This window comes from Neopsephotus bourkii, unplaced genomic scaffold (assembly GCF_033783945.1).
Source record: "Neopsephotus bourkii isolate Nb327-2 ecotype Australia unplaced genomic scaffold, CSIRO-AGI_Nbou_v1 NB_768, whole genome shotgun sequence".
Lineage (NCBI taxonomy): Eukaryota > Metazoa > Chordata > Aves > Psittaciformes > Psittacidae > Neopsephotus > Neopsephotus bourkii.
Genome location: NW_026901264.1, coordinates 2,020,802 through 2,046,727, shown reverse-complemented (window position 1 = coordinate 2,046,727; position 25,926 = coordinate 2,020,802). Strand labels below are relative to the sequence as shown.

Genomic DNA, 25,926 nt, shown 5'->3' with positions numbered 1-25,926 from the left:
GGAGGAAAGAAGGAGGTTGTTAACCCTTGAAGCTGGGAATTGGTGACAAAAAGAAAACAACAAAGAAAAGGAGGAAAAGGACAATTAAAAGCAAGGGACTTCCTCCTGAACCTGTTGCCCCCACGCAGAACCGCTTTGCTGTCCTGCAGGGAGCTCATGAGGAAACGCACTTGCGCCAGAAACAGCCGGCTGATGCACTAGTAAAGATTTCTACTGGTGCTGCCAGGAAAAAGCGGTGGGTCATAGTGGTAGGGGACTCTACTTTGAAAGGGACAGAAGCACTCGTCTGTCGGCCTAACCCGGTGTCACGGGAGGTGTGTTGCCTACCAGGGGCACGGATCAGGGATGTGGCAGAGAGGCTGCCTGCTCTGGTAAGCCCCACGGACTACTACCCACTTCTGGCGATACATGTGGGTGCTAGGGATATAGATAGTGGTAGCCTGGGGAACATAAAGAAGAACTACAGAGCCCTGGCAGAGGTGGTTAGGGGCTCTGGAGCTCAGATAGTCTTTTCGTCTATTCTCCAGGATACAGGGGAGGACCTAAAAAAAAGCTAGGAGGATTAGCCAGGTTAATAAATGGTTAAAAGGGTGGTGTCACAGTCAGGCGTTTGGATTTCTTGAACATGGGACCCAAGTTTGTAGGCCAGGTCTAGCGGGGGCTGGTGGAGCTGGTCCAAGGGGAAGGGCAGTTTTGGAAGGAGACTTGCCAGACTGGTTAAGGAGGCTTTAAACTAGATGTGTTGGGGGGAGGGGGTCATCATTCCATCCCAACACACCCAGTCAGTTGCCAACGCCTATAATAAATGCTTGGACCAATGCAGAGGTATTCCGGATGCTCCAGCCAATGAGCCGGCTTCATTTGGAGCTCGGCTCAGATGCCTCTATACAAATGCCCGTAGCATAGGGAACAAACAAGAGGAATTAGAGATGCGTGCTCATCTACGGGACTATGATATAATAGGCATCACAGAAAAATGGTGGGATGGCTCCTATAACTGGAGTGTTGGAATGGAAGGTTACAGGCTCTTTAGAAAACACAGGCCTGGCAGGTGGGGAGGGGGAGCTGCCCTTTATGTTAGGAATAGGCTGGAGAGTATGGAACTCTGTCCGGGGACTGGTGAGCAGTTAACAGAGAGTTTGTGGGTCAGGGTTAAAGGGAAGACAGCGATGGGAGACATTACTGTGGGGATCTGTTATAGACCCCCTGATCAAGAGGAATCTGCGGATGAAGCACTCTATAGGCAGATAGGAAAAGCCTCACATTCACAGGCCCTCGTTCTCATGGGTGACTTCAACCACCCTGACATCTGTTGGAATGACGGTACGGCCCGGCACAAGCAATCCAGGAGGCTCCTCGATTGTGTGGAAGACAACTTCCTTCTGCAAGTAATAGAGGAACCGACAAGGAGAGGTGCCATGCTTGACATTGTGCTCACCAACAGGGAAGGGCTGGTTGGAAATGTGGCACTCCAGGGCAGCCTTGGATGCAGCGACCCTGAGATGGTTGAATTTGAGATCCTTAAGACAGTGAGAAGAGAGTGCAGCAAGCTCACTGCCCTAGACTTCAAAAGAGCAGACTTTGGCCTCTTCAGGAATCTGCTTAGTAAGGTTCCATGAGATATAGCCCTAGAGGGCAGGGGGGCTCAAGAGTCTTGGTTGGTCTTCAAGGATCACCTGCTACAAGCTCAGGAGTGTTGCATCCCAGCTAGAAGGAAGTGCAGCAGGAGGGCCAGGAGACCTCCTTGGATGGATAAGGAGCTGCTCAGGAAAATTCAAATGAACAAAGAGTTTTATAGAAAGTGGAAGCAAGGACAGGCGGCCTGGGAAGAGTACAGGGATATTGTCCGGGAAGCTAGGGACCAGGTTAGGAAAGCTAAGGCCCAGTTAGAATTAAACTTGGCTATGGATATTAAGGATAACAGGAAGAGATTCTACAGGTACATAGCAAATAAAAAACAGATTAGGGAGAACGTAGGCTCCTTCAGGAAGCTCTCAGGTGAACTAGCTACACAGGATTTGGAGAAGGCTGAAGTTCTGAATGACTTCTTTCCCTCTGTCTTCACTGGCAAAGGCTCTGACCGCACCACCCAAGTCTTGGAAGGCAGATGCAGGGACTGTGAGAATGAAGACCTTGGGCCCACTGTAGGAGACGAACTGGTTCAAGACCATCTTAAGAATCTGAACGTGCACAAGTCCATGGGTCCTGATGAAATCCATCCACGGGTCCTGAAGGAGCTGGCGAATGAAGTTGCTAAGCCACTGTCCATCATATTTGAAAAATCATGGCAGTCAGGTGAAGTTCCCAACAACTGGAAAAAGGGAAATATAACCCCCATTTTCAAGAAGGGGAAAATGGATGACCCGGGGAATTACAGACCAGTCAGTCTCACCTCTGTGCCTGGCAAAATCTTCGAGCAGATTTTCCTGGAAGGCATGCTAAGGCACATGAAAACCAACAAGGTGCTTGGTGACAGCCAGCATGGGTTCTATGATGGGGCTACAGAACTGATGGACAGGGGTAGAGCAGTTCATGTCATCTACCTGGATTTGTGTAAAGGGTTCGACACTGTCCCACATGACATTCTTGTCTCTAAATTGGAGAGACATCAATTTGATGAATGGACCACTCGGTGGATAAAGAACTGGCTGGATGGCCACACACAGAGTTGTGGTCAATGGCTCAATGTCCGGCTGGAGACCAGTAACGAGTGGTGCCCCTAAGGGATCAGTGTTGGGTCCGGTCTTGTTCCACATCTTTGTCAGTGACATGGACAGTGGGATTGAGTGCGCCCTCAGCAAATTTGCCGATGACACCAAGCTGTGTGGTTCGGTTGATACACTGGAGGGAAGGAATGCCATCCAGAGGGACCTGGACACGCTTGTGAGCTGGGCTGATGCCAGCCTCATGAAGTTTAACCATGCCAAGTGCAAGGTCCTACACCTGGGTCGGAGCAATCCCAGGCACAGCTACAGGCTGGGCAGAGAAGAGATTCAGAGCAGCCCAAGGAGAAGGACTTGGGGGTGTTGGTCAATGAGAAAATGAACATGAGCTGGCTTCAGTGTGCGCCTGCAGCCCAGAAAGCCAATTGTATCCTGGGCTGCATCAAAAGGAGCGTGACCAGCAGGTCTAAGGAGGTGATCCTGCCCCTCTGCTCTCATGAGACCTCCCTTGGAGTATTGTGTACAGTTCTGGTGTCCTCAACATAAAAAGGACATGGAACTGTTGGAACAAGTCCAGAGGAGGGCCACGAGAATGATCAGGGGACTGGAGCACTTCCCATATGAAAACAGGCTGAGAAAGTTGGGGCTGTTCAGCCTGGAGAAGAGAAGGCTGCGTGGAGACCTCATAGCAGCCTTCCAGTATCTGAAGGGGGCCTATAGGGATGCTGGGGATGGACTCTTCATTAGGGACTGTAGTGGCAGGACAAGGGGTAATGGGTTAAAACTTAAACAGGGGAAGTTTAGATTGGATGTAAGGAGGAAATTCTTTCTTGTTAGGGTGGTGAGGCACTGAAATGTGTTGCCCAAGGAGGTTGTGTATGCTCCATCCCTGGCAGTGTTCAAGGCCAGGTTGGACAAGGCCTTGGGTAATATGGTTTAGAGCGATGTGTCCCTGCCCACGGCAGGGGGGTTGGAACTAGATGATCTTAAGGTCCTTTCCAACCCTAACTATTCTGTGATTCTGTGATCTGTTTCCAACCCCTGCCATGGGCTGGGATGCCTCACACTAGACCATGTCACCCAAGGCTCTGTCCTGGCTCTGAACACTGCCAGGAATGGAGCATTTACCACTTATTTGGGCAACCTGTTCCAGTGCCTCACCACCCTCACAGTAAAGAATGTTTCCTCACTCACCAGCCTGCTTGAATACCTTTTCCTTTTACACCCTTACTTTGACAGAAAAACCCCTGCAGAATGCATTGCTTTATTGGTCCCTTCAATCATTTCAAAGCTATCTGTTTCCCCACGCTTTCAGGAGAACCTTTGCACAGTCACTCTGGACAGCCAAATAGGAAATCACCGTGCAACAACATAGAATATGCATTTCAGTTACAGCATCTAAAGAATTAAATATTGCAGCATATTGGCTTTTACACTGCTACGGGCAAAATCCAGTAAAACTGAAGTCTCTATTTAAAGAAAAAAAAAAATCAAAAACTCCAATCATGCCACATCTTTTTTAAGTCATCAGCTTTCAAAAAATTGAACCAAGAGCAGAAGGAAGATACAAAACTAGCAACTCTTAGTATAGACAGTTGCTAACAGCTGCTCAGGATGAAAACACACAAACAGCATCAGAAAAATCCCTTCTTGCTCACTAAAACCAGGTGCTTCACGAAAGCCAAGTGGGATACAGCGTACAGTCTCCTTTCTGCATATTGGTTCCCATCACCTTTTGAAGAACTGATAAGAAGAAGAAAAAAAAAAAAAAAAACACTACTGGTGATAGATGCCCACTCCTTCCTGCTCCTCAAGAAACAATCCTCAGTACATACAAGTAACATACAGACAAGGGCCTGTAGGGACAGGACAAGGGGAATGGCTTTAACCTGACAGAGGGGAGATTGAGATGAGCTCTTAGGCAGAAGTTCTTCCCTGTGAGGGTGCTGAGGCGCTGGCACAGGTTGCCCAGAGAAGCTGTGGCTGCCCCATCCCTGGCAGTGTTCAAGGCCAGGTTGGACAGGGCTTGGAGCAACCTGGTCTAGTGGAAGGCGTCTCTGCCTGTGGCAGGGGGTTGGAACTGGATGAGCTTTAAGGTCCCTTCCAACCCAAACCATTCTAGGACTCTAGGATTCTATGACTGCCAAGGGAAAATAAAAGCAAGATTACATTAGGGTGCTGAGCAGGCACCATGATGCTCTCCAGGCACCTCAGCACTGTAACAGAGAAGATCAGCACTTCTTCTACCCACCAACAACCCAGAATGAATTGAAAAGATCTCACCTTTCTCTTAAAACCATGCTAAACAGAGAGGATTAAAGAGGGCATAATGTTTCCTCACAAGCACTGCTCTGCTTCTAGGTATTCTCAACATTATGAAAAGACACTGTAAATGCTTTTGCCTTTCTAGATCCACTCAGAGTCAGGGATAAACAGTGTGATACCACGTTCAACAGCACAGCTTTCTAAATTATGATTATTCATTATAAATCATTCTTTACATGTTGCTTCAGACACTGTTTCTCAAGAATAAGATCCATCTGCAGTGAAATGCTTGGTGATTTTAATATGCAAACCTCCTACAGAGATGATGTCTCATTTTAATTATTGTTTCAGTTTAATGGGTTTTCATTAAATTAAAGGATACAGCAATTATCACGGTGAATATGAAAGGTGAGTTCCCATGACTATACAGCAAAAGCAGTTCTGCTAGAGGAGGTAGAAAAATGGTATAACTCAATGTAAATTCTCCTTTTGCATGATGCAAAACTACCCTGGCAATAAGTGTACATTGCTGTTGATTTGATATGCATGTTTGCAAACCAGTTTACAACTAGGCCTCTCCTAACAAAATTAATCCAGCATTTAGAATTATATACATAGATCTCATTCCTTCCAGGAAGCAATTGCAAACCCGGTCCTAAAACTCCAGATGGCAGGGACAGCAGAATTTTGAGCTACTGACTTCAGAAATCAGAGCATACTTACCAAATCAAGTTTCTCCCCAACCAATAATTTAGTTGATTCAGTGGCTTAATGTCAGACTCTTCACTTCTTGAAAAGTGGCCTGACTCAAGCACTAGCTGGAATGACCACACTCGTGTTAATTAAGTAGTTGTCAGAGAGTCTAAAGTCCTTCATTTGCTTTACCAGCATTTCAAACTGAATCATGGAAATCTAGTACTCTGGAACAAACAGAGAAGCAGACACTGCACAATAGTGGAAATGAGTATGTGACAAGAGAGAAGGCAGCCACCTATGCCTCTAAAGTCCCATCTAGCAAAAGCTGCCCTAGGTGATAACAGAAAGCACAGAGGCAGAATGCTATAGCAAAGCCTATGTTGAGAAGCTGCCCTTCTTTCACCTCATGTGGGTCTCCGTATCTTATTCTTTCTCTTCTCCCAAATGGACAGAATGACCAAAGCAAGCACTGGAGTCATCCCTCCAGCAGCAGGATGAGCAGCAGGCCTGGGCACACACACTGTGCAGCGACTGGTGATGCCTTTAAAATATTTGGCCATTATGGAGCAAAATCAGAACACTGGAGTAAGCCAAATGGCCTTGCAACAAGTTTCCTGCTGAGAGCAATGGTGATCACCTTGCCAAGTCTACATATCCTCTTACTCAAGGCAGCCACTTTTAACTGAGCTCAGGCACAGGCTCAAGCTCCTTCTCAGGTAAGCTCCGTTGTTTCCTCAAGGGACTCATGCTGAAATCAAGACTATTTACAAGTGCCTTAAATGAAATGCTTGGTAGAAATGCTCCAGAATTTATGGTAGCAGTAAAAGCACATCATCTGCTCTTAAATCATGTGAGTTAATCAAATTACATGTGTTGTAAGTGAATTAATTCAGGCATCACTGATGATAACATCTTTTCCACTGTTCATCTATATCAGATAAGGTATCCCATCACTGAGATCATAAAGATGCTATTTGGAAAAATAACAACATTTGAACAGAAAGAGCATGAACCACACTAGCAACACTGGCATGTTCAACATATGCAATGTTGGGAAAAGCAATAAATGCTAAGAATCATTGCTGATATGCTGCTCATTTTACAGGAGTACTGTCCACTTCAGGGATCTATTTTAAGAGTATACTGAACCCTAATGTTACACAAAATAACGAGCCACCAAAAATCACTGTTTCTGTTCTGGCTTCATGCAAAAGCAAGCCAAGCAATTTTTTTCCTCCCCTTCTACAAAACATTTTCAGGTATGCTCAAAGTCACACACTCCAAAAATTAAAACTTTTAGAAAATGATAACACACACTGAACTTGACAAAACATGTTCTTTACCCACATTTGTTTAAAAGAAACTTAAGATGATACCAGAAGGTGAGCACCATCTAGAATTAAAAGTCAGATCTAAAAGTTTTGCAAGTAACTACTAATTGGAGTTTGAACTTATTTCCTCCCACTATATCCCACAGTGTGTTTGTAAACTAGAAACAAAATTAATGTTCTTTCAATACAGCATGCAGAGAGATTAGATTCATTTGTATTTTTAAGCAATATGTAATAAATGGGATGTGTCGCTCAGCACTCTTCCTTCTTGCAGGTAATAATAAATGCTGCTCATTTATGGCAACAGAATTAAAATTAAATACTAATATCAAGTACTTCTGAAGTGCTTTAGGATTCCTAAGTTTAACATGAATATGACAGACATAGTCAACAAGAAGCAGGAGAGAAGCTAATGCCTATATTACTTTAACTCTGATGAAAATCCCAGTCTACTTTCATCAAGGCCACACAGAAATCAGAATTTGTCTCCCTGGTGAGAACCTGCATTCTTAAACATTTAAATCAAAATACTAGTTTTAAACAGTTCATTAAGAGGGAACTTCCAGGAAAGCAGAAACCTCCAACTCAGCTTCTTTACTTGCAAAGAGAGGTTGCAATGCCTAATGCTACTGATGGCACTGGGTAGCTAACAGACCTGGCTACACCCACACAAAGGTTTTAATTTCCAGTCCAGTAAAGCCTTTTAGCACATGAATAATCCAACTAAAGGCAATGAAATTATCCATAAAGTTCACAGGAAGCATATGCTGAAGTGCTTGCTTGGTTCAGGAACTCTCAACGACTTGACACATTTAATAGTTTTTAATTACTTTTAAACCACTGAACTCATTCATAACTAAAATCTTATGGTTTTCCTTTATTTTCTACATATGATTTGCACAAATATTAAACAAATGTGTTTTGTGGACTAATTCTCTCTTCTGTTTCCCTTCCATCAGAAAAATCACTTCCATGTTACTGCTGAAGCAAATTAAATCCTGGGTGTCTGTTTTATTTATTAACTGCATGATAATAGCATGAGCATAATATATTTGTCAAAGCCCTTCTCCACTGAAGTATAATTTCCGCTGTCAGCCTCTTTATGTTTGTATTCAAGATTCTAGTTGCCTTTGTTTCTTGGAACACACATAAGCACACATTTATATATTCTCCCAAAATATGTATAAATTCTATCTGTGAAATGTTCCACAACACCCTCAACAAAGAATCATAACTACAGCAAACACACTTAGTCATTCTCTGCAAGTTTTATATGAATTATTTGAGAGATATAAGAATTTTCAGAAAATGTCACAATAATAACTGTTTTCTCTTTTTACACCATAATTATGATTTGGAGCATTGCTTTTCTTACTTCACCCAAGCATACCAGAACTCATGAATAAAATATGACAACTTTGATAGCATCCATTGCTGTGGGTTCATCCGTAACAGCAAACGTGCTTGGGGTACTGAGAGATCCCTTTTGCTCCATAAGCCTTTGTTTCTGAAAATAAGCTTTTATGTAAATAGAACTGCCACATGTGTCCCCCTTTTTTGCCTTTCTTGCCTTAGCAAGAACACTAGCAATAATGTTTACTCTTTTTTTGTTAATGACTACATTTTGAAACAATTAGGATGGCATAAAGATAGAAAGGCAGAATATCTCAGCTGAAACCTGGTACTCACAAGACAGCAAGAGCCATTAAAAGCACAGCCAACATCAGAGAACAAAAGGCTAACACACAGGACATGACTTTCAAATGTGTCCACAACCCTATCACGAAAATAAAAAAAACCCTGATTTTGTTCTGGCTTCATAACTAACTGTGATGCAGTAAACAGAAAGAACTTCCATCATTTCCCTTGTAAGTTTACTGGACTCAATACTGACAGAATCCTCCTACCACAACTTGTCAGTAGATCTCTTAAAAGGATGCTTGAGATAAAGTGCAGTACATGAGCTTTCCAAATCATTGGTGTTTACCAAATTATTTGACAAATATCATGTTTTAAGGCTGTGCTGCTTCATTTTCCAAACAGAATGATGAACATCCGTAGAGACCTCCACAGCTCAAGAAAAATCATGACACACACAAGCCTCAATCTCCTCCCACACATCTTGGCTTTGTTAATTTCCCCAGTCCCCAATAATAGGCTTTAAAATTTCACCATTGTTATGCACAATGAGACAAAGTGGAGAGAGAGGAGCCAGGCAGGTCTACATGCCATCTGTAGATAGACTTTCATTATCATAGCAGCCTTACATAGGAGGCCTACAAAGTTGCTGGAGAGGGACTCTTCATCAGGAACTGCAGCAACGGGACAAGAGGTGATGGGTTAAAACTTAAACAGGGAAAGTTCAGGTTAGATATAAGGGAGAAGTTCCTCCCTGTGAGGGTGGTGAGGCACTGCAGCAGATTGCCCAGAGAAGTGGTAAATGCTGTACCCCTGGCAGTGTTCAAGGCCAAGTTGGATAAGAGACTCAGGTGACATAGTCTATGGTGAAGCATCCCTGCCCATGGGAGGGGGTTGGAACAAGATGATCTTGAGGTCCCTTCAAACCCAAACCGTTCTATGATACTGTAGAAGCAATGAGTATTTAACCTCCAAGACCCAGTTTTACACGTTGCACTCTCAGACATCTTTGCTACCTTCCAGCTTACAAAAGACTTAAACAAAAGGGAAAACAAAATATAAGAAAAAATGAAAAATAAAAGCGGGGGGGGACATGACACAGAACTAAGCTTCACAACACCAACTTGTTTGCTGTAGGAGATGTCTGTTCCCACTGATGCCAAATGGAAAACTCACAGCTTTGGAGTGATAAATCACCCATGTGTCCAAGGGGAGGATGGATTCAGGAAAATAGTACGTGCACCTGCAGTGCTTCTTAACTATTTATTTCCTATTTATAGCATAAAGGACCAGTTGGAAACTAAGCTTTAACTATGTAAGAAATGCTGTCACACAAGGAGGGACAATAGGGGACAGAAAGACTGTACTGAGAAGTTTTTCAAAAGCCAAAACATCAGTGCTCAGCTACAGTATCTACTGCTCAAAAACAGTGATTGACAGATCCCCATTGTCAGAACTAGAGAACCAACTTTGCTCTTTTAGCAGGCAGGTAACCTATATACTTAAGGACTTAGTTGTAATGCTTTAGTGGACCTCAAGTGCCAAAACCAATTTTTTTGTCTGCTCTATTAAAAAAAAATAAATAAATAAATCTCCTGTTCTGCATGTTGTATTATTGAATAGGCCACAAAAGGCAAGGCAAACCCATGCCATAAACCAGCACAGGGTAACATGATTACTTCACACCATTTACATGGCAAAAATGAAAAATTAAGAGGAAAAATTGCCCCTTTCATGTCATTTATACAGACACACTGCAGGTGAGAAGATTAATCTAGAATCTGGCACAGAAGAAGTAGGTTGAGGCCTTGAGTAGCATCTAATTTTTATTCTGGATAGGTAGTTGAAGACAACACGATTTTTCACCACAGGAAATGGGCCATGCCTGCTTCTTTCATTAGGTCTGATTATATCTGCCTTTGTGTATTTGTAAAGGTAAAAAAATCTTAAAACAAAAACCAACCACCTTCCTTTCAGGCAGAAAATGCAACTCTGCTTCAAAATAATATAATCAAGTAGGATGAGGGTAAATATTCTTACCAAATGGATATTAACACTTTTCTGTTCGAATTAGTTTAAAAACCAATTGGGATCAAAAACAACCATAATGGGCCACCTTGTTTCACTGCAAGAACTCAATTCTTCAGCGCTTCTTTTCCCCCCTCTGCACTTCAAGTTTAATTCAGCAGTGCCAAGTAACACTCCAGTTCTGCTCTCTTTTACCCCAACACCTTTCCAGCGACTCAGAACTGAAATATCAGGTGCAAGGACTTGCCTTGAACTTGGCCTGGATACTCCACTGAGGGGTACTCACCACTGTTCGGCACAGCTCAGGTACCATACTACTTTACCTCAGCCCCTCAGGGCTCTGAGTAGCACCTGCACCTGTCTAACTAGGTGTTACAAAAAAAACTATATGCTTTCTCCTGTTTAATACCCATTTACTAAATATGTAGCTGATAAAACCTGATTGCGTGGAGTATGATACGACTTCAGAGTATAAGTTTGCCAAAAACTTGGCAGCATTCAAGGCCAGCTTGTACATGGCTTGGAGCAACCTGGTCTAGTGGAAGGTGTCCCTGCCTGGGGCAGGGGTTTGGGACTGAATGAGCTTTACGCTCTTTTCCAACCCAAACCAGTCTGTGATTCTATGAAAAAGACATTTCTGTTGTATTTCTGTTCTGGTGAAATGACAAGAAACTCAAACTGTTATTCTTACTTTTATCTAAACTAATTCACTTTCATTGTAAGCACCTAGATGCTCAGGCAGTGTGCAATGCTGCACTTACTAGCAGTATCAGAAACTAATTTCTGCATTCCCCTCTCTGCCCACTGAAGAGCAGAGACCTTTTGTTTTCTTTCTGCTTATCTTCATTACAGGACTTCGTCAACAGGTTGCCAGAAGCATTCAAAGCTTTTAGCATACTACAGAAATACTGAAGTGCTTATCCCACTTCCCCTCTGTACATATCACCCTGGCAATGAAGACAGACAAGTAGCACAATTATTGTCTCCCAGCAAAGCAAAAATAACTGCCAAGGACAGAGGCAACGTGTGCTCAGAATTCTTTCATAATCATTACAGACATGACAGGAAACCCAAAAAAATGTCAAGTAACAGAAGGCAGCATGACAACATTCAGCATGGGAAAAGCAGAAATTGGTCACTGTCGTTTAATGTGACTGGGTTTCTATTTTAGCCGGCACTCACTTGCCTGGGGGGTAGGCATGTTTGAAACAAGAGGATATGGACCAAGAAACAGCAAGGATTTACAGGTTATACCTTTATCTCACTAAATGCTACTCCTGGGCAGATTTCTAACATAATTCAAACATTAAGCAAGAGTGCAAACAGCCAACACTGGATGGGTATATAAGTGTGTTTTAAGAACTACTTCTGGGAACTGACAAAGTTAGTGGTAGTTTCTGTATCATGAAAGCCTGAAAGCATTGTTCAATAATTATGTCTCAAGTGATCTTTAATTCCCTCCATCAAAGATGATTCATCTCATTCATCACCTCTCAGCTCATTGTATTCCAACTCCACATAACTTCTCTGTTCTGAAAACTGTCATTTTTGCAAAGGAAAAAGAAAAAAATTACTTTGCCTAATGATTTAATTGCAAAAAAAAATTACAAAACACATTAAAATATTAGCTATGTTTAAAAAAATATATGTAAATGCTAGGTTAGACAGATGTTAGGGCTCGAGTTCAAGTCTCACAGGCAAACCTTGCTCAACCCTGCAGGATGTGCATTCCAACACCATTCTTAATACAGGATCACAAATCCACTTTCCAGAGGGTCCCTGTCTCAGGGCAAAAAGTAAAGAACAAAGAGCAAAACCTATTTACTTAACAAAAAGGATATGAAGTTTTGTTTTATTTTTATTGTTCAAGGCTTACCTTGAACAGTATATCTACTGTATTCAAATCCTTCTCTGAAGACAGAACAGACCATGACTATGGTAATTATTCCAGCACAGTATCCAAGACCTCAACAAATATTAATGAATTCTTTTCACACCACTCTTATTAGAGGAAAGGGCATTAGTACCTCAACTTTGCAAGTGAACAACGAATGCACAGCAAAATTTAAATTCTAAATCACTAAGAGGTTCTAAATCACTATTAAAACCCCCATATTATCCATGTTGTATCCTCCAAAACCACTTGTTAAGTATCAGCACACATCACAGATACTACATTACAGCATTACATACACAGATACATTACAGCACTACCACTTCGGAACTTTCAGTTCTTTATCATCACTTCACCTCCCAGTCCTTGTCCCTACGTTTCCAGCTTTATTTCTCTCTCCCTTCCAGATTCCCCAAAGCCCTGGGAAGGAAGTGGAGAAAGCAGGAAAAGCACCTGAGATCCCAAAAAGAGATCAAGACCTATGACATGCTGATGGGCACAAGCTCAGAAACCAGCCCTGCCATGGCAGGGGAGTTGAACCCAGATGATCTAAGGTCTTTTCCAATCTTAACTATTCTATGACTCTATGATAAAGCACACTACACTTTCCTCTGTCCTCTTGGGTGCAGCCAGCCCAGCTGTTGGCATCTTACTGTAACTCCTATTTCAGTGGTGCTTTACAGAGCAGCTTTGACAAAGGGCTGAAAGCGCTGAGGGGACTCGCACCTCTCTAGGATGGCAAGCAGCCTCCACAGCTCCTAAGGGCCAGGCTGGAGCTTGTAAAAGCAGGAGAACATCCCAGGGGATGAGTGCAGAAGGCCAGCAAGGATCCTGCTCTCTCAAGCCACAGGATGAGCCATATTTCCCATCACCCCACAAACCCCCGTCATGGGGAAAGACTCACACTGGTTTGGTCCCCACCACCTCCACACAGCCGCAGGTGATGAGCCACCACCAAGGGCAAGCAGAGGTGTGCATTGTTGTCTTCAACACCACAAAAGGCATTGCCTTTGCAAGCTGCAAAAGTGGATCAGCTTTGAGTAAACCATCAGTTCTGATGGTGAGCAGAGAATCTCAGAAGCGAGATCTCAGCAGAAGGGAAAGAGTAGCATTTAGCACTGAGGAAGCAACACCTGCAGTGTTACTAGATGGGTTGCCCAGGGAAGCTGTGAATGCTCCATCCTTGGCAGTGTTCAGCGCCAGGCTGGACAGAGCCTTGGGTGACATGGTTTAGTGTGAGGTGTCCCTGCCCATGGCAGGGGGGCTGGAACTGGATGATCTTAAGGTCCTTTCCAACCCTAACTATTCTATGATTCTATGATCAGCGTGAGAGGTGACCCTCAACTCAGATGTAGATGCTATTTTGCTTACAGATGCTATTTTTTTGCTTACAGATGCTATTTTTGCTTATAAAGGCTTTTGATATGATAGCAGCTGCCTTTCCTTCCTGAGGTCCCACAAACCCAGGACAGGTGCTCCACAGACATCAACAGGGTAAAACCCACCATGCCCCTGTGGAAACTAGTGCAGACCTGCACAAGAAGAAACAGGGAACAAAGCTCACTCTTCCCTTTAAACAAATGGAGCTCAATAAAGCATACAAGTTCAAAGAGCTGGTAGAATTCCCATGGAGATAGACCCAAACCATGTGGTGAGGCGCCAGTGCCTCTGTGACAAGAGGTGGGAGTTGCCCTACCCGGACACAACCAGTTCCAGCCACCCCACCTCAGGGCAGTGCCGGCCCCTCTCCCCACCTCCGAAGAGCCCATGCAGGCGATGGGAAGTGCCTGGTAAAATGAAGAAACAGATGTTCTTTTCCTTCCCCTCCCAACTCCAAAGCTGAAGTTTATCTCTCCCCCTTGCTGCAGACCTCCCTGTTGTCCACCCCAGGAAAGAAAAAATAACTGAAGCATGAAGCAATGTGTGCTTACCACAGCAAGGAACCAAGGTCCCTTCCAACCCAAACCATTCTAGGATTCTATGATCCCATAAAACCTCAGCCACAGCACACAGCTAACTGAGGCTCAGGTGAGATGTTCACACACGGATGAGGAAGGCAGCTGCCTACTCACCTGGCCTTTGAATTTACAGAGGACACTTCAGTGCTGAGGTACTGCCCCACACACGTGGCCAGGGCATAACAAGTGTACCCCAACAACTGCACCCCTGATATAAAGGGTATGTGCCCACTCTTGATGGCCAGGCCAACTTACGCAGTCCTTATCCACCAATCTCAAAGCACACCAAAGCTGGCCAGCAATCAAACCCCTTCCACTTTGGCACCACAAAAGCTGCCTTTAAGGACTCTGAATCCTAGAGCAGGCTCAGGAAAGATCTCTGCTCTCCAAGCATGGAATTAGCAAGTCAAGGAGGAAGGTGTCTAAAATGAAAAATTAGGCTCTGTAACACACTGAGAGGAAACACTCATAGAGCGGGTTGTACTGCATCTGGAAGCTCAAGTGAGCCTGCTGGGAGGCACCTCTACCCCCTCTTGGTACTGCAGCTTTGCTCTCTCTTTTGGCCTGAAGCAGGACGGCTCTTTTATTTCAGGAACTCGACAAGATTCACTCTTCTCTAACAAAAGCATTGCCTTTCTCTGTGCTTTAAGATGCTTGTTATTCTTTCACCTTTCCCGTTGGAGCTACGGTTGAACAGAAAAGAACTCAGCAGTCCCCAGTACAAAGTGGGAAGAAGGAGAATGACTGAACTATATGCTGCAGGCCAGGTCTTTCTCTTATAAATCCAGTGGTTGTTTAATACACATAAAGAAACAGTCAAGGAAGAAAGGACTACATATAGCTAGACTTTAAACTGTACTTGGTGGTTTATTTTACTTAATGCTTTACATAGTCTATGTAATACAAAGATCATTCCTAATTTAAAGACTTAGTTGAAAAATACAGCCAGATTGCTAAGAAAGGGAACAGCAAAGCCTTAATAAACATCTTGGGGAGACTGCTTTATAAATAAAGGCTTTAAGCCTCTGTTAGCTCAAAAATAGATGTTGAGAAAAGGGGAATTAAAAAGAAACAGGCATAGCTGACAGGTTGTAAAAGGAATACAATTTTACTTTGCCAGTGAGAACTGAGCACAGAACAAAAGTCAGACTGGTTAAGGTAATCACATAATTTAACAGCTAGGCTAAAAATTGAGTTCAGTCTAGCTAGAAACAGGACGACCAGTTAGTTACCTCCTCCTGCCTTACTTATAATGAGAGTCTTTCTCTGCCACCAATCTCAAGATCCTGGTGAGGTTTCTACCTACAGGGTCAAAACAAGCCCAGCTTTCCTGCTAGCTAAACATACAGCAGGACTGAGCTCCATGGCTCAGGCTTTCCTTATAATCCTGTTCTAGGAATTTCAGTATCAATTTGTCATGTTCGTAAGATACTATTTACAGATGTTTTTCACTCAGTGTTCCTAAGATGTTATTGTAATGCATTAGATGGACAATTAATATTTTTCTTTGAAGTAGATTTCCCTCCCACCCCCAGGACTGTTTCTTAGAATTCTTTGGACCCCTGGATGGAGGCAAGGAGATGTGGGGTCAGATACTTGGTTCTTGGGTACCCTATTCCCCAAGAGCACTCTACTCAAGAATCTCCATTCACCTTCCTTTGTCCCTTTTGTGCTAGAACCACCACCCCAACACCAGGGCTTTTTTTCCCCACTCTTGATTTTACAAATAAATAAAAGACAAATAATCAACACACCACAATGTTCGGGATCTTAAGAGTCAGACTGTTTGCAGGATTGCCATTATGAGTTAGATATCTATACTTCATTTAATTCACTGTCAGCTCTTACACTGCTTGATTCCCTCATCCCCACTTCACAGAGAATGGAACTGAAACACACAAATAATGGAATTGATCAATCAAAAATCCAGCTGAAATACTCTAATAATCAAAGTCCAGGCCCAACAGGACCATTCAGATAACTATACTTAATTATAGGTTTCTATGCTTTCTGAATTAGGAACAAGTTTGCTTGCTCAAAGGCAACCCACATCTCTCAACTGCCACTTCAGTTCTATCATGCTGTCACATAGTTTGCAACAGAGATGAATTTGTTCCTTTCCCTGTAAAGCTGCTTCACATAGAAATCTGAGTTTCAGATGTTACTATCAATATTATTAGAAAATCAGAATGCTTCACTGAGGTTGCCTTGGACTGAAAGTGATAACTCTCCAGGGCAAAGAGTCCTACATTTGCTCTAGGATAAATCAAACCATGGCATCACTCCCCAGAAACTTCATACAAACAATGTTACTTACTGTAATAATTGATAGTATCAATGATCCAGAAGCTAACTAAAAATAAGTTTCTCTTTCCTTTGTGCATGTCTAACCATCATTCCCTGCTTCTTCCTCTAAATGCAACCAAAGGAATGCCCAAAGACTCATAAGGGTGTCTGTTTCAAAGAGTTTAATTCACAGGAGTCTCACTTAGGAGAACAATACGTATTTTCACTACAACTGTGCACACAGCCATCTGGGGTAGGGAAATATTACCATTTCTTTGCCTCAAAGATGTAGACTTCCAGGGACACACAAAGAAACTCTCAGTTTGAACTGCTCTAGCAAAGCCATTTCAGAAAATACATCTTACAAGACAGAAAATGATCCATGGGGAACCTTTTGTAAGCTCAAAGCTCTGTTACATTGCTGTAAGGTCACTACCAAAGGCAGCAGGCAAAACTGACCCTAGGAAAACTGCACACACTAAAAAACATACTCACAAATTCTTCTAATTCCCTCAACTAGGAAATCCTCAGCAGGAAGAGCCTATGAGTGAAGAGGTCTTTTTCTGTGGCTCCATGCTCAGCAATCAGCCTGCCAGGTGAAGCAGGTCCTCCCCTGCCCAGAGCCCCAAAGACAACACCAGAGCAGCATGACACAGCAAGGCACAGCATGCACTAGCTACTCCCAAACAGTAAGAACTAAAGCAAAGCTTTGCTCAAAGGAACACATCTTGGAGACTGGAAGAACTAGTCCAAGAGGATACAGTGATTTTGAAAATAAGCACTAACTTCCAGTCTTTTCTCTCCACAGGGGATGTCATGTGTGCTGGGTTTTTTTACCAATCTCTGTAGGAAAAGATTCTAACTCAGTCATAGCAGTTACCCATACATTGCCCTGAGTTCTGCATCAGTTTTACTGCAAAAGACTGGAACACAACCAAACGGTAGCTCTAAAGTAAGTCACCTCTGTTAATAAAAGGCAATGCATACAGTTGCCAGCATACTGCCGACATTTAACAAATGACACTAACAAGAAGGGAAGCAGCCAATGGGGCTGCCTCAGACTTCCGTCCCATCTGCTGACAGCAGCAAAAGACCCCTCGCAGACCTCTCTCAGAATGGAGTAACAGACCAAAGGTCTTCAGTCTTCCCCCAGCCCAAGGGCTTAACCGAAGAGAAAAATTTTCCTGAGCTGTCTTCCAAGGTTTATGCCAGGTGTGTTACCCAAGCACAGGGATACATTACAAAATGTGTACATTAGCAAAAAGAATTTATGTTCTGGTAGCTAAAAAAACTTTATTTACCTCATTACAGGCTTTGAACTTATTCACTTAGTACAGTGAATTTTTATTCATTGCTTCCCATGAACATCTGTCTTCCATATTTTCTGCTAATGTTAATTTTACAAGCCCTACCTTTTTTTTACACCAGTTTTTTCTAAGTTTCTCTAAACTACAGGTGGGATTCTCCAAGGCAAAAAGAACATCTTCCCCATTAGGCTTTCAAAGCTACTTTCAGTATCAACAGTTTCAGTCGGTGTCCTAAAAAACACTTCTCAGTCTCTTCCCTTCAGCTCTGACTACCAATGTGTGAAAACTTACCATGACAGTTCAACAGCGTGGCTACAACTAACTGCATAGAAAAGCAATTGGAGATACTAAAATGTTTTGAATCTGTTCAGCCACTGCAGTCCTTAAAGGAATGACTGTATTTTAATACTATTTGTCCATAATACACAAACTTGGAGTCAGGGTATTGGGCGAAAAAAAGAAAGAAAAAAAAAAAACACAAACAATTGATAACTTTAGATTAATGTCTTCTGGACATTAATCTGGAAATCAGTGAAAATTATGCCTCATTCTACCATAAAAGATTGGAAATACGACTAACAGATCTGAGCTCTCTAGAATTCTCTCTGTTCTGGCTCCTAAACTGGCCTTGGCCAGGTAAAGAATGAGCTAAGATTATAGATCAGCTTCTTTTACAACTTGCAATGAAGTCAGTTAGCACTGCAGACCCAGAACAAAAGCTAAATGAGATCATAATTGTCTGCCTCTCAAAATGGCTACAGAGGACAGACAGCAAAAAAGTGAGACACTAACACACACACTGCAACACAGCGTAAAGCACAGCAATCTGGACTTTACAGATTAAGTCCATGGTAAAACTTGTTAATTCATCAAAAATTCGAGTAATTAAAATTCATCATGAATTTCACTCACTAAAAATAAAAACACCACCATTTTAGAACACCTCACAAGCATTATATTAGAATAGTGCATGAAACCCACCACAATTCTAAGTGACTTATTCCATACCTGATACTCAGCTTGGGCAGTTAAATGCAATCCTGTTCTACTTTACCACTTTAACAGTTTGCAGCAAGTTGATGAAAGCCTTGTTACATGTTACTAATCAGTTTCAACATATTAAATGTTTTCTTGTAGCTACACAGCTCTAGCTGTGTCTCTGCATATGCACAGTCACAGAGAGAAAATGCATACACCAAATCCATGCCTTAGAACTGCTTTGACTTACCTAGTCAGAAATAAATACTGGGAGTGTTAAAATCCTACACAAAAAGCAGTTCCCTAAAGATCTCTAACTGCAGCTACCTGAGAGCACACTAAAAATAAATGCCACAGGTATTTCAGGAAAGTAATAAGGGCTATTTTGAAATAAAAAATATAAAAGAAAGCAACAGTTAAGTCAGACCTCCATTACAGGGAATCACTCTAGGCATCAAAGCTCTTATGAGCTCATGCAGACAGAAGTTAGGTAAGAGATTTGAAGATGTTTGTCTTACCTTGGAATAAAAATGCCTTGCTGGCATTGTGTAGTCCTGACACTTGTGTTACCCCAAGGGTTGTATTCACAAGATCCAGTTCTGTGATGATATCAATTTGTAAGTCAGGATCCATTCCAAATCCTACAGCTGTTGGAGGCAGACAGAGGGCGGGAGAGAGGGAAGGAAGGGAGGGAGAGTGTTAAATCAATTTTTATTTCAAATCAGGTAATGAAAAGAATGGAGAAGAATATCTAGTGCAGTGTGGACATTTATAGCACCTTTACATTCACACACACTGTATACAGTAATTACTTATAAGACAGCAACTCTGCTGCAGGAAAGAGATTTTCTTCTCCAATTCTTTTAATGAAACTATTTCCTTTCCCCAGATTTTACTAGACGCAAGTTGAAACATTCTAAAACTGTAACACTAATTCAGTACTTTCATAAGGCTAAAGAGTAATAAATAAGTAAAAGCATAACCACCTAGGCAAAAAGATGAAAGAGATTTGCAGCATTCATCTATTGGCCACACTATTTCCAGGGAGACGTGAGGAAGAAAAATTTCACATCTCATAGCTTGCTGTGACTAACAGACCAGGCCTCACAGCTCATAACCTGTCTTCTCAATTGGGCCAAATGACCCTGGAGAAGATATGGCAGCAGGGCAAAGGATGCCACCCCGTAATCCAAGAGCCCCAGGTGACTCCCAGAACTGTTGTGTGCTGCTTGGGAAGCACACCTCTGGTGCCAGTGAAATGTAACAAAGCCTACCTACAAATAGCAGACATTCCTTTACCAGAAGCACAAATCTAAACCTTAAAAATGGCTTATACACAGGCTTGACACTCCCTTAACTAGCAGGGACCTGAGGGGATTCATGCCCCCAAGTAGTCTGAAGTTGCTATGTTCAAAAGCTCAGGGCAACTTGATTGTTATGGTGCACCAAGTTCATTAAACAGACCTTTTTCTAGAGATAGGAAGAGGCCAGCCTGACAACGGTGTCTCTCTCAACATAGAAACGTGTGACATGAGATCTGTGCCTGACACATAGGTCAAATGTCTCATGCAGGATGCAAGCACTTCCTTAATTAAATTTTTATATAACATCTTCAGTATCGAGAACAGGCTCCAGGAAACTCCTGACACAGCTGAAGTCAATGGTAAGAGTCCTACTGACTTCCATCGAGCAACAGCGTTACCTCTAAAGCATTCCCAGACTGATTGCCACAGAGTGGGCCTCATGTTCAGGCCTAAATTGATTCATTTGTAATTCTCTTTGAAGGGCTCTAAGAAATTACTGAGGTGTGCAGAACAAGCAAGTTAAGTATTCTACTCATAAGCCATCTGTATCACAGCACTTTCTTCCTTCCTTTACTTAAGAATTAAAACTTGTTGGAACGTCGTGTTGTGCTAATGCAGAGGATTCTACTACACAAGGGACAGAGTAGAAAGTTTTAGTAGTAGCTTTAGCAGGTCTCTAGCAACCTTACTCTACAAGGAAAATAAAGATCTAGAGGCATCTGGTAGAACTGAAGCTCCAAGACTGCCAATATACCCAGGTGAGTACATACACAGTGCTTTCATAAGGATGTGGGTATAAGTACCTTATCGTAGGAAATTTAAATTAGGTAATATGAACCCAGATAAACTTTTCCAGGGGTAAAAACTTGCCAGATAATCAGCAACATCATCAAGCTTTTAGTACTACCTTTGACTTCACCAACCCTAGATTGCCCAGGCACTGAAGGACCACAACTGATGCTTTGGACAACACCTTCCCCTTTTGGAATCAGCACGGGCATCAGAAACAGCCAGCCAGCTCTTCCGGTCCCAAACCACTTGCATGCAGTCAAGGTTTACTGAAGAAACAGCCAACATTTACCAGTGACTGCTTTCCTTCAGTGTACCTGCCTCTGATTACCAGGAGAGAACTTATCAACCTATCTATTTCCAACCTACAGCAACTCTTGCAGTGCAAGGGCTGGAACCTACAAACTCCAGGCACAAACACGTACATAAATACAGAGGGTGGCCTTTCTGGGAAAAAAAAAGGGGGGAGGCATTAAAGCAAATACTGTTTTCTAGAGAAACTTAAGGACTTATCATTTCTTCTAAGGGTTTCATTCAGAAAAAAAAATAAGCAACACACTGTAAATCGTGTGAACGTACTTACTGGGAAAGAAAGCACCTGCTATCCCTGCCAAGAACAGAATACATTGCTCCTCATTTGAAAGGGGTTGGATATATTAAGATCAGCAAAAACCTCCTAATATGAAGGGAGGTCGAGTAGGCACTAAAACTTGCTCAACGGAAAGGACACACTATGTCCAGGAAGACAAATCTTGACCCCATTAAAGGCAAGGAAAGCTCTGCCACAAGCATCTAGAGGGTGAGGGCAGAAACCACATCTAGCAAGTATGGTCAATCCCATAAAACAGTTACTCCTCTGCTCTATTAAAGCTTTTTATTCCAGCCTGAATACCTAAGGCTAGATAAGTATAGATCACTGTAGCTCCACAGGCTTCGATTTACACCAGTGCAGAATCTTGGGTGCCAACTTTAGTGTGCACCCACAGTTTTTAAAACGCTCTCAAAAGCTAAGATTATTTCTAATGCCACAGCAGCTATTTAGCAAGAGCCTACACTGTTTTAAATACCTAGTCATTTTCCTGTGCTGGCTCTTCAAATTGCAGCAGGCACTCAAAAGCCTAGTTAATAATTAATAGACAACAAATCAGCATCTTCAGTATGATAACCAAGTCTCATTTTCCCCTGCAGTCTCCCACATCCTATCAGAAAGATACCACAGGCACATCAGCCACACTCGCATCTCGTTATTTTATGCTGCCTCTCTTCAGTGGAACAAGAAGCTGGCAAGACTGTTTCTTTCTGAGGTAAAAATTAAGTATCAACCTGTCTGCTCTCACTGGAGAGCTTTGCAAGGCCTGGGCCTGATCCTTATGGGTACAGCTTTCAATTCCTATTTAAAGTAATTGGGACATTTCTCTTGAATCAGTGGCTTACACAAGCAGAACTCCCAACTAATTCAGCCAGGTGGGCGAGAGCAGAAATCACCTCAAGACTTGGTGGATTTGGCCCAACCTGAACTGAAGACGCCATGGCAGATTTAGAGAATTAAGCCATATGATTATGAATGATGTCACCAGGAAATCCCTAAAGGAAATTAATTCTTCCTCACAGCTCCAACAGCTTGTATGCTCTGCTTGCACCTTTATCACCTCCACTCAAGCACCAGCAATCGTGCCACGCTCCATCTAGCTAATGTGGAGTCATGCAATATATGCAGCACATTAATTATTTCCTTAACATGTGAAACGAGCTCTTTAGAGATGGAGAAACTTTAACCAAAAGCACACTCCACACAAGCAAGTCACCCACATGTACCCATCAATGTGGTGAAGAGCAAGCTCTCTCTAGGAGAGGCATTTTGCTCTTTCCCCTCACAACTTCAGCGGCAATTGTTGCACACAAAGAACTTTCAGATTGATATCGCAATTCCAAGAAGGGGAGTTTCAGGTCCTACTGACCATTCCAAAAGCTTGTATGCGTTAACTGGTGTCAACACCACTGCGAAAGGAACAGGCAGTATATTCTTCCAACTATTTTTATGATGCACCTCTCCAGATCTGTAGATTCGAATGAGATAATAATTGCCACGAGTATAACTGTAATTTAAAAACACGGATTCCTTGGCGCTTCTGATAACCCTTTGGGGTAACCTCCTCGAGAACAGATACAAGCACCATCGAGAAACGTTCCCCTCACGACCTCCGATCAAGGAAGCGCGGTCCCCGTGGCAAAGGTAAGGAGAACAAAGCCTCCCAAAAGGAACAAGAAAGGGTGCTTGGGTCACGCAGTGCTGTCGGAATAAGGCGGCAAGCACAGCACCGGCAGGCACACCGCGCCGCCCGCCTGGAACGTGGGTTCCCACGGTACCCCATTCCCCGCTGCCCCGTTCCCCCGGTACCGCGCACCCCGGCCGCTTTCAGAAAACTTTGCCCCACCTGCCCTACCGCACCCGCGGAGAGGCGGCCCCCCCGGGGGCTCCCCGCTAGAGAAAAGCCGTGCTGCGCGCAGCGGAGATCGCGCAGCAAGGGATGCCCGGCTCCGCCGCGGCGGCAGCCGGTAGAGCCGGGGCCACTCCCGATGCCGCTCCCGGTCCCCGCAGGGGCGCAGCCCGCCGCCGGCACCCCGCAAAGTTCCTGCACGCCGAGTCCCCGCTCTCCGGAGAGGCGGCAGGAGCGGCCGCCAGCCCCGCAGCCCCGGCCCCTCACCTGCCCCGGCGGCGGCCGCACACGCCCAGAGGAGCAGGAGGAGACCCATCGGCACGGCGCGGGCGGCAGCGCCCGCCTCTCCCTCCCTCCCGGTGGCTGCAGCAGAGCCGCGCCGATCCCAGCGCAGTCTCCGATGTGCGGACCGACTTCGGCAGCAGCGGCGGCGGCTCCGCCCGCTGCCCAGGCGCGGCCCCAAGCCCCCCCGCAGCGGGGGGGGGTCCCCGCCCGCCCCCTGCCGTGACGCGCGCCCCCCCCTTCCCCCCAGGCCTCGCCAGCGCCGCCGCACGGCCATGGCCTCGGGTAAGCCGAGAGAAAGGGGTGAGCCCCCGCCGGCCTTTCGCCCCGCTCCCCAAGCCCTTCGCTGCTTCCCAACCGGCTCCTTTCCCACGAAAGAGGAAATTCCCCGCGGCGTCGGGCAGCACACTTGTACCAGCGCTTCCTCTTCGCTCCCGGCATGGAAATAGTAAAAATCAACCGTTATTAACTATTTAGTCTTAGTAATAATTCATGCCCAGTGTGAATAAACAAGTTCTGAGATAGAATATGGAAGTCCACTGAGTGATAGGCTTTAAAGCACAGCTTCAAACACATCTTGAGCAACCTCATGGATGAAGAATGCCTGAATCATTTCCAACTTTATTCTTCTGTTGGTCAGAAAGTCCCAAGAGCCCACAGGTGCTGCCAAAGTAACACAAGCATCTGAAAAGTGCTGTGACTTGAGCTGGTCTCACAGATGGGGGTCTTCCCACAGTTCAGCTCAGTACCCAAATGATCACCCATTGGAGAGCAATTGTCATTGTAAAAGCAGTTTCAATTGCTCAGGTTGGAAAAGCAGAGGACAAATGGATGGAAAACAAAAAGTCATGTTCGCCCAGCCAATGCTATTCTTAGACCTCCTCTAATGGCAGCAATTTAACTTCCTCTATCACCAAAAAATGTGATACTCTGATACAATCTTGTTGAAAGCATAAATAGCTGAAAGACCTGACATTCAGATAAGAATTAATACTGTGTTCCTGGACATTCACAGCAATTAAAAAAAACATACGGCACTTGCAAGAGTGAAGCATTACTCCTGGCAAGCAAGCTGGATTTCAGCTTAGATAATATTGCTATGAAAGGCTGTTCTTGCACTCTTGGTTGGACATTGAATGCTTCCTGATTTTGACCTAAATTATTGTTATGTTGCTAACTGCGTGCTGTTAAACCGTTAGTCCTGTCAGCCACAAAGCTTGTGGCATTTTGTGGTTTGATGAAGTATTTTTGGCTAGGCCCAGTATTTCTCAGAGTGGTTGTAAGGTTGGTTGTGTGCCTTAGATAAAAGGTAATTAAAAGCACTATTACTTACTGTATAGCTGAACATGAGGACTCAGTTGCCAGCTGAACAGCAAATGCTGAAAGAAGAGGGAAAAAAGACCTCTGAGCTCATGGGGTAAAATAACTCCTCAATTCACGAATAAGGCTCACATCCTGTAAAAGCCTGGCTCCAAAGGGATACTCCCAACCCACATAGACAAAGTTTATTCTGCAGCCAGTAAAGAGCAAGAATTAACAGCAGGACGTATCATACAACCACAGACTAGTTTGGGTTGGAAGTGACCTTAAAGCTCATCCAGTTCCAACCCTCTGCCATGGACAGGGACACCTTCCACTAGACCAGGTTGCTCCAAGCCCCGTTCAACCTGGCCTTGAGCACTGCCAGGGATGGGGCAGCCACAGCTTCTCCGGGCAGCCTGTGGCAGGGCCTCAGCACCCTCTCAGGGAAGAACTTCTGCCGAAGATGTAATCTAAACCTCCCCTCTGTCAGGTTAAACCCATTCCCTCTTGTCCTGTCACTACTTAAACTAAATACAAAGAAAAAGAGTAGATGTAAAAGAGGTGGGAATAAAATACGACATATTTACCAATTGATAAATAGTTATAAAGGACTATATAATCAGTCAAAAATGCTGAAAGTATCCACATCATATTTATAATTACACAAATAACTAACTGTCGTGGTTTAACCCCAGCCAGACAGCTTGTCCACTCACTCCCCCCCCTTCTTGCCCTCCCCTATTCCTGGGGGAATGGAGAGGAGAATT

General features: G+C 43.8%; 1 protein-coding gene across 3 annotated transcripts in view; it reads right to left on the bottom strand.

The window, feature by feature from the left end:
- The window catches only part of NELL1 (neural EGFL like 1), a 296,603-nt gene extending 272,577 nt beyond the window's left edge, over window positions 1–24,026 (bottom strand). For 2 of the 3 annotated variants that reach the window (XM_061355044.1, XM_061355045.1), the window contains exons 1-2: window positions 23,843–24,026; window positions 19,563–19,691 (exon numbers count right to left, since the gene is read on the bottom strand). In XM_061355044.1, the coding sequence (XP_061211028.1) occupies window positions 19,563–19,691; window positions 23,843–23,891 (178 nt within the window). In that variant the 5' untranslated portion in view covers window positions 23,892–24,026. The remainder of the gene's footprint in view (window positions 1–19,562; window positions 19,692–23,842) is intronic. The other variant, XM_061355043.1, reaches the window with a different exon arrangement.
- Between the last annotated feature and the right edge of the window lie 1,900 nt (window positions 24,027–25,926).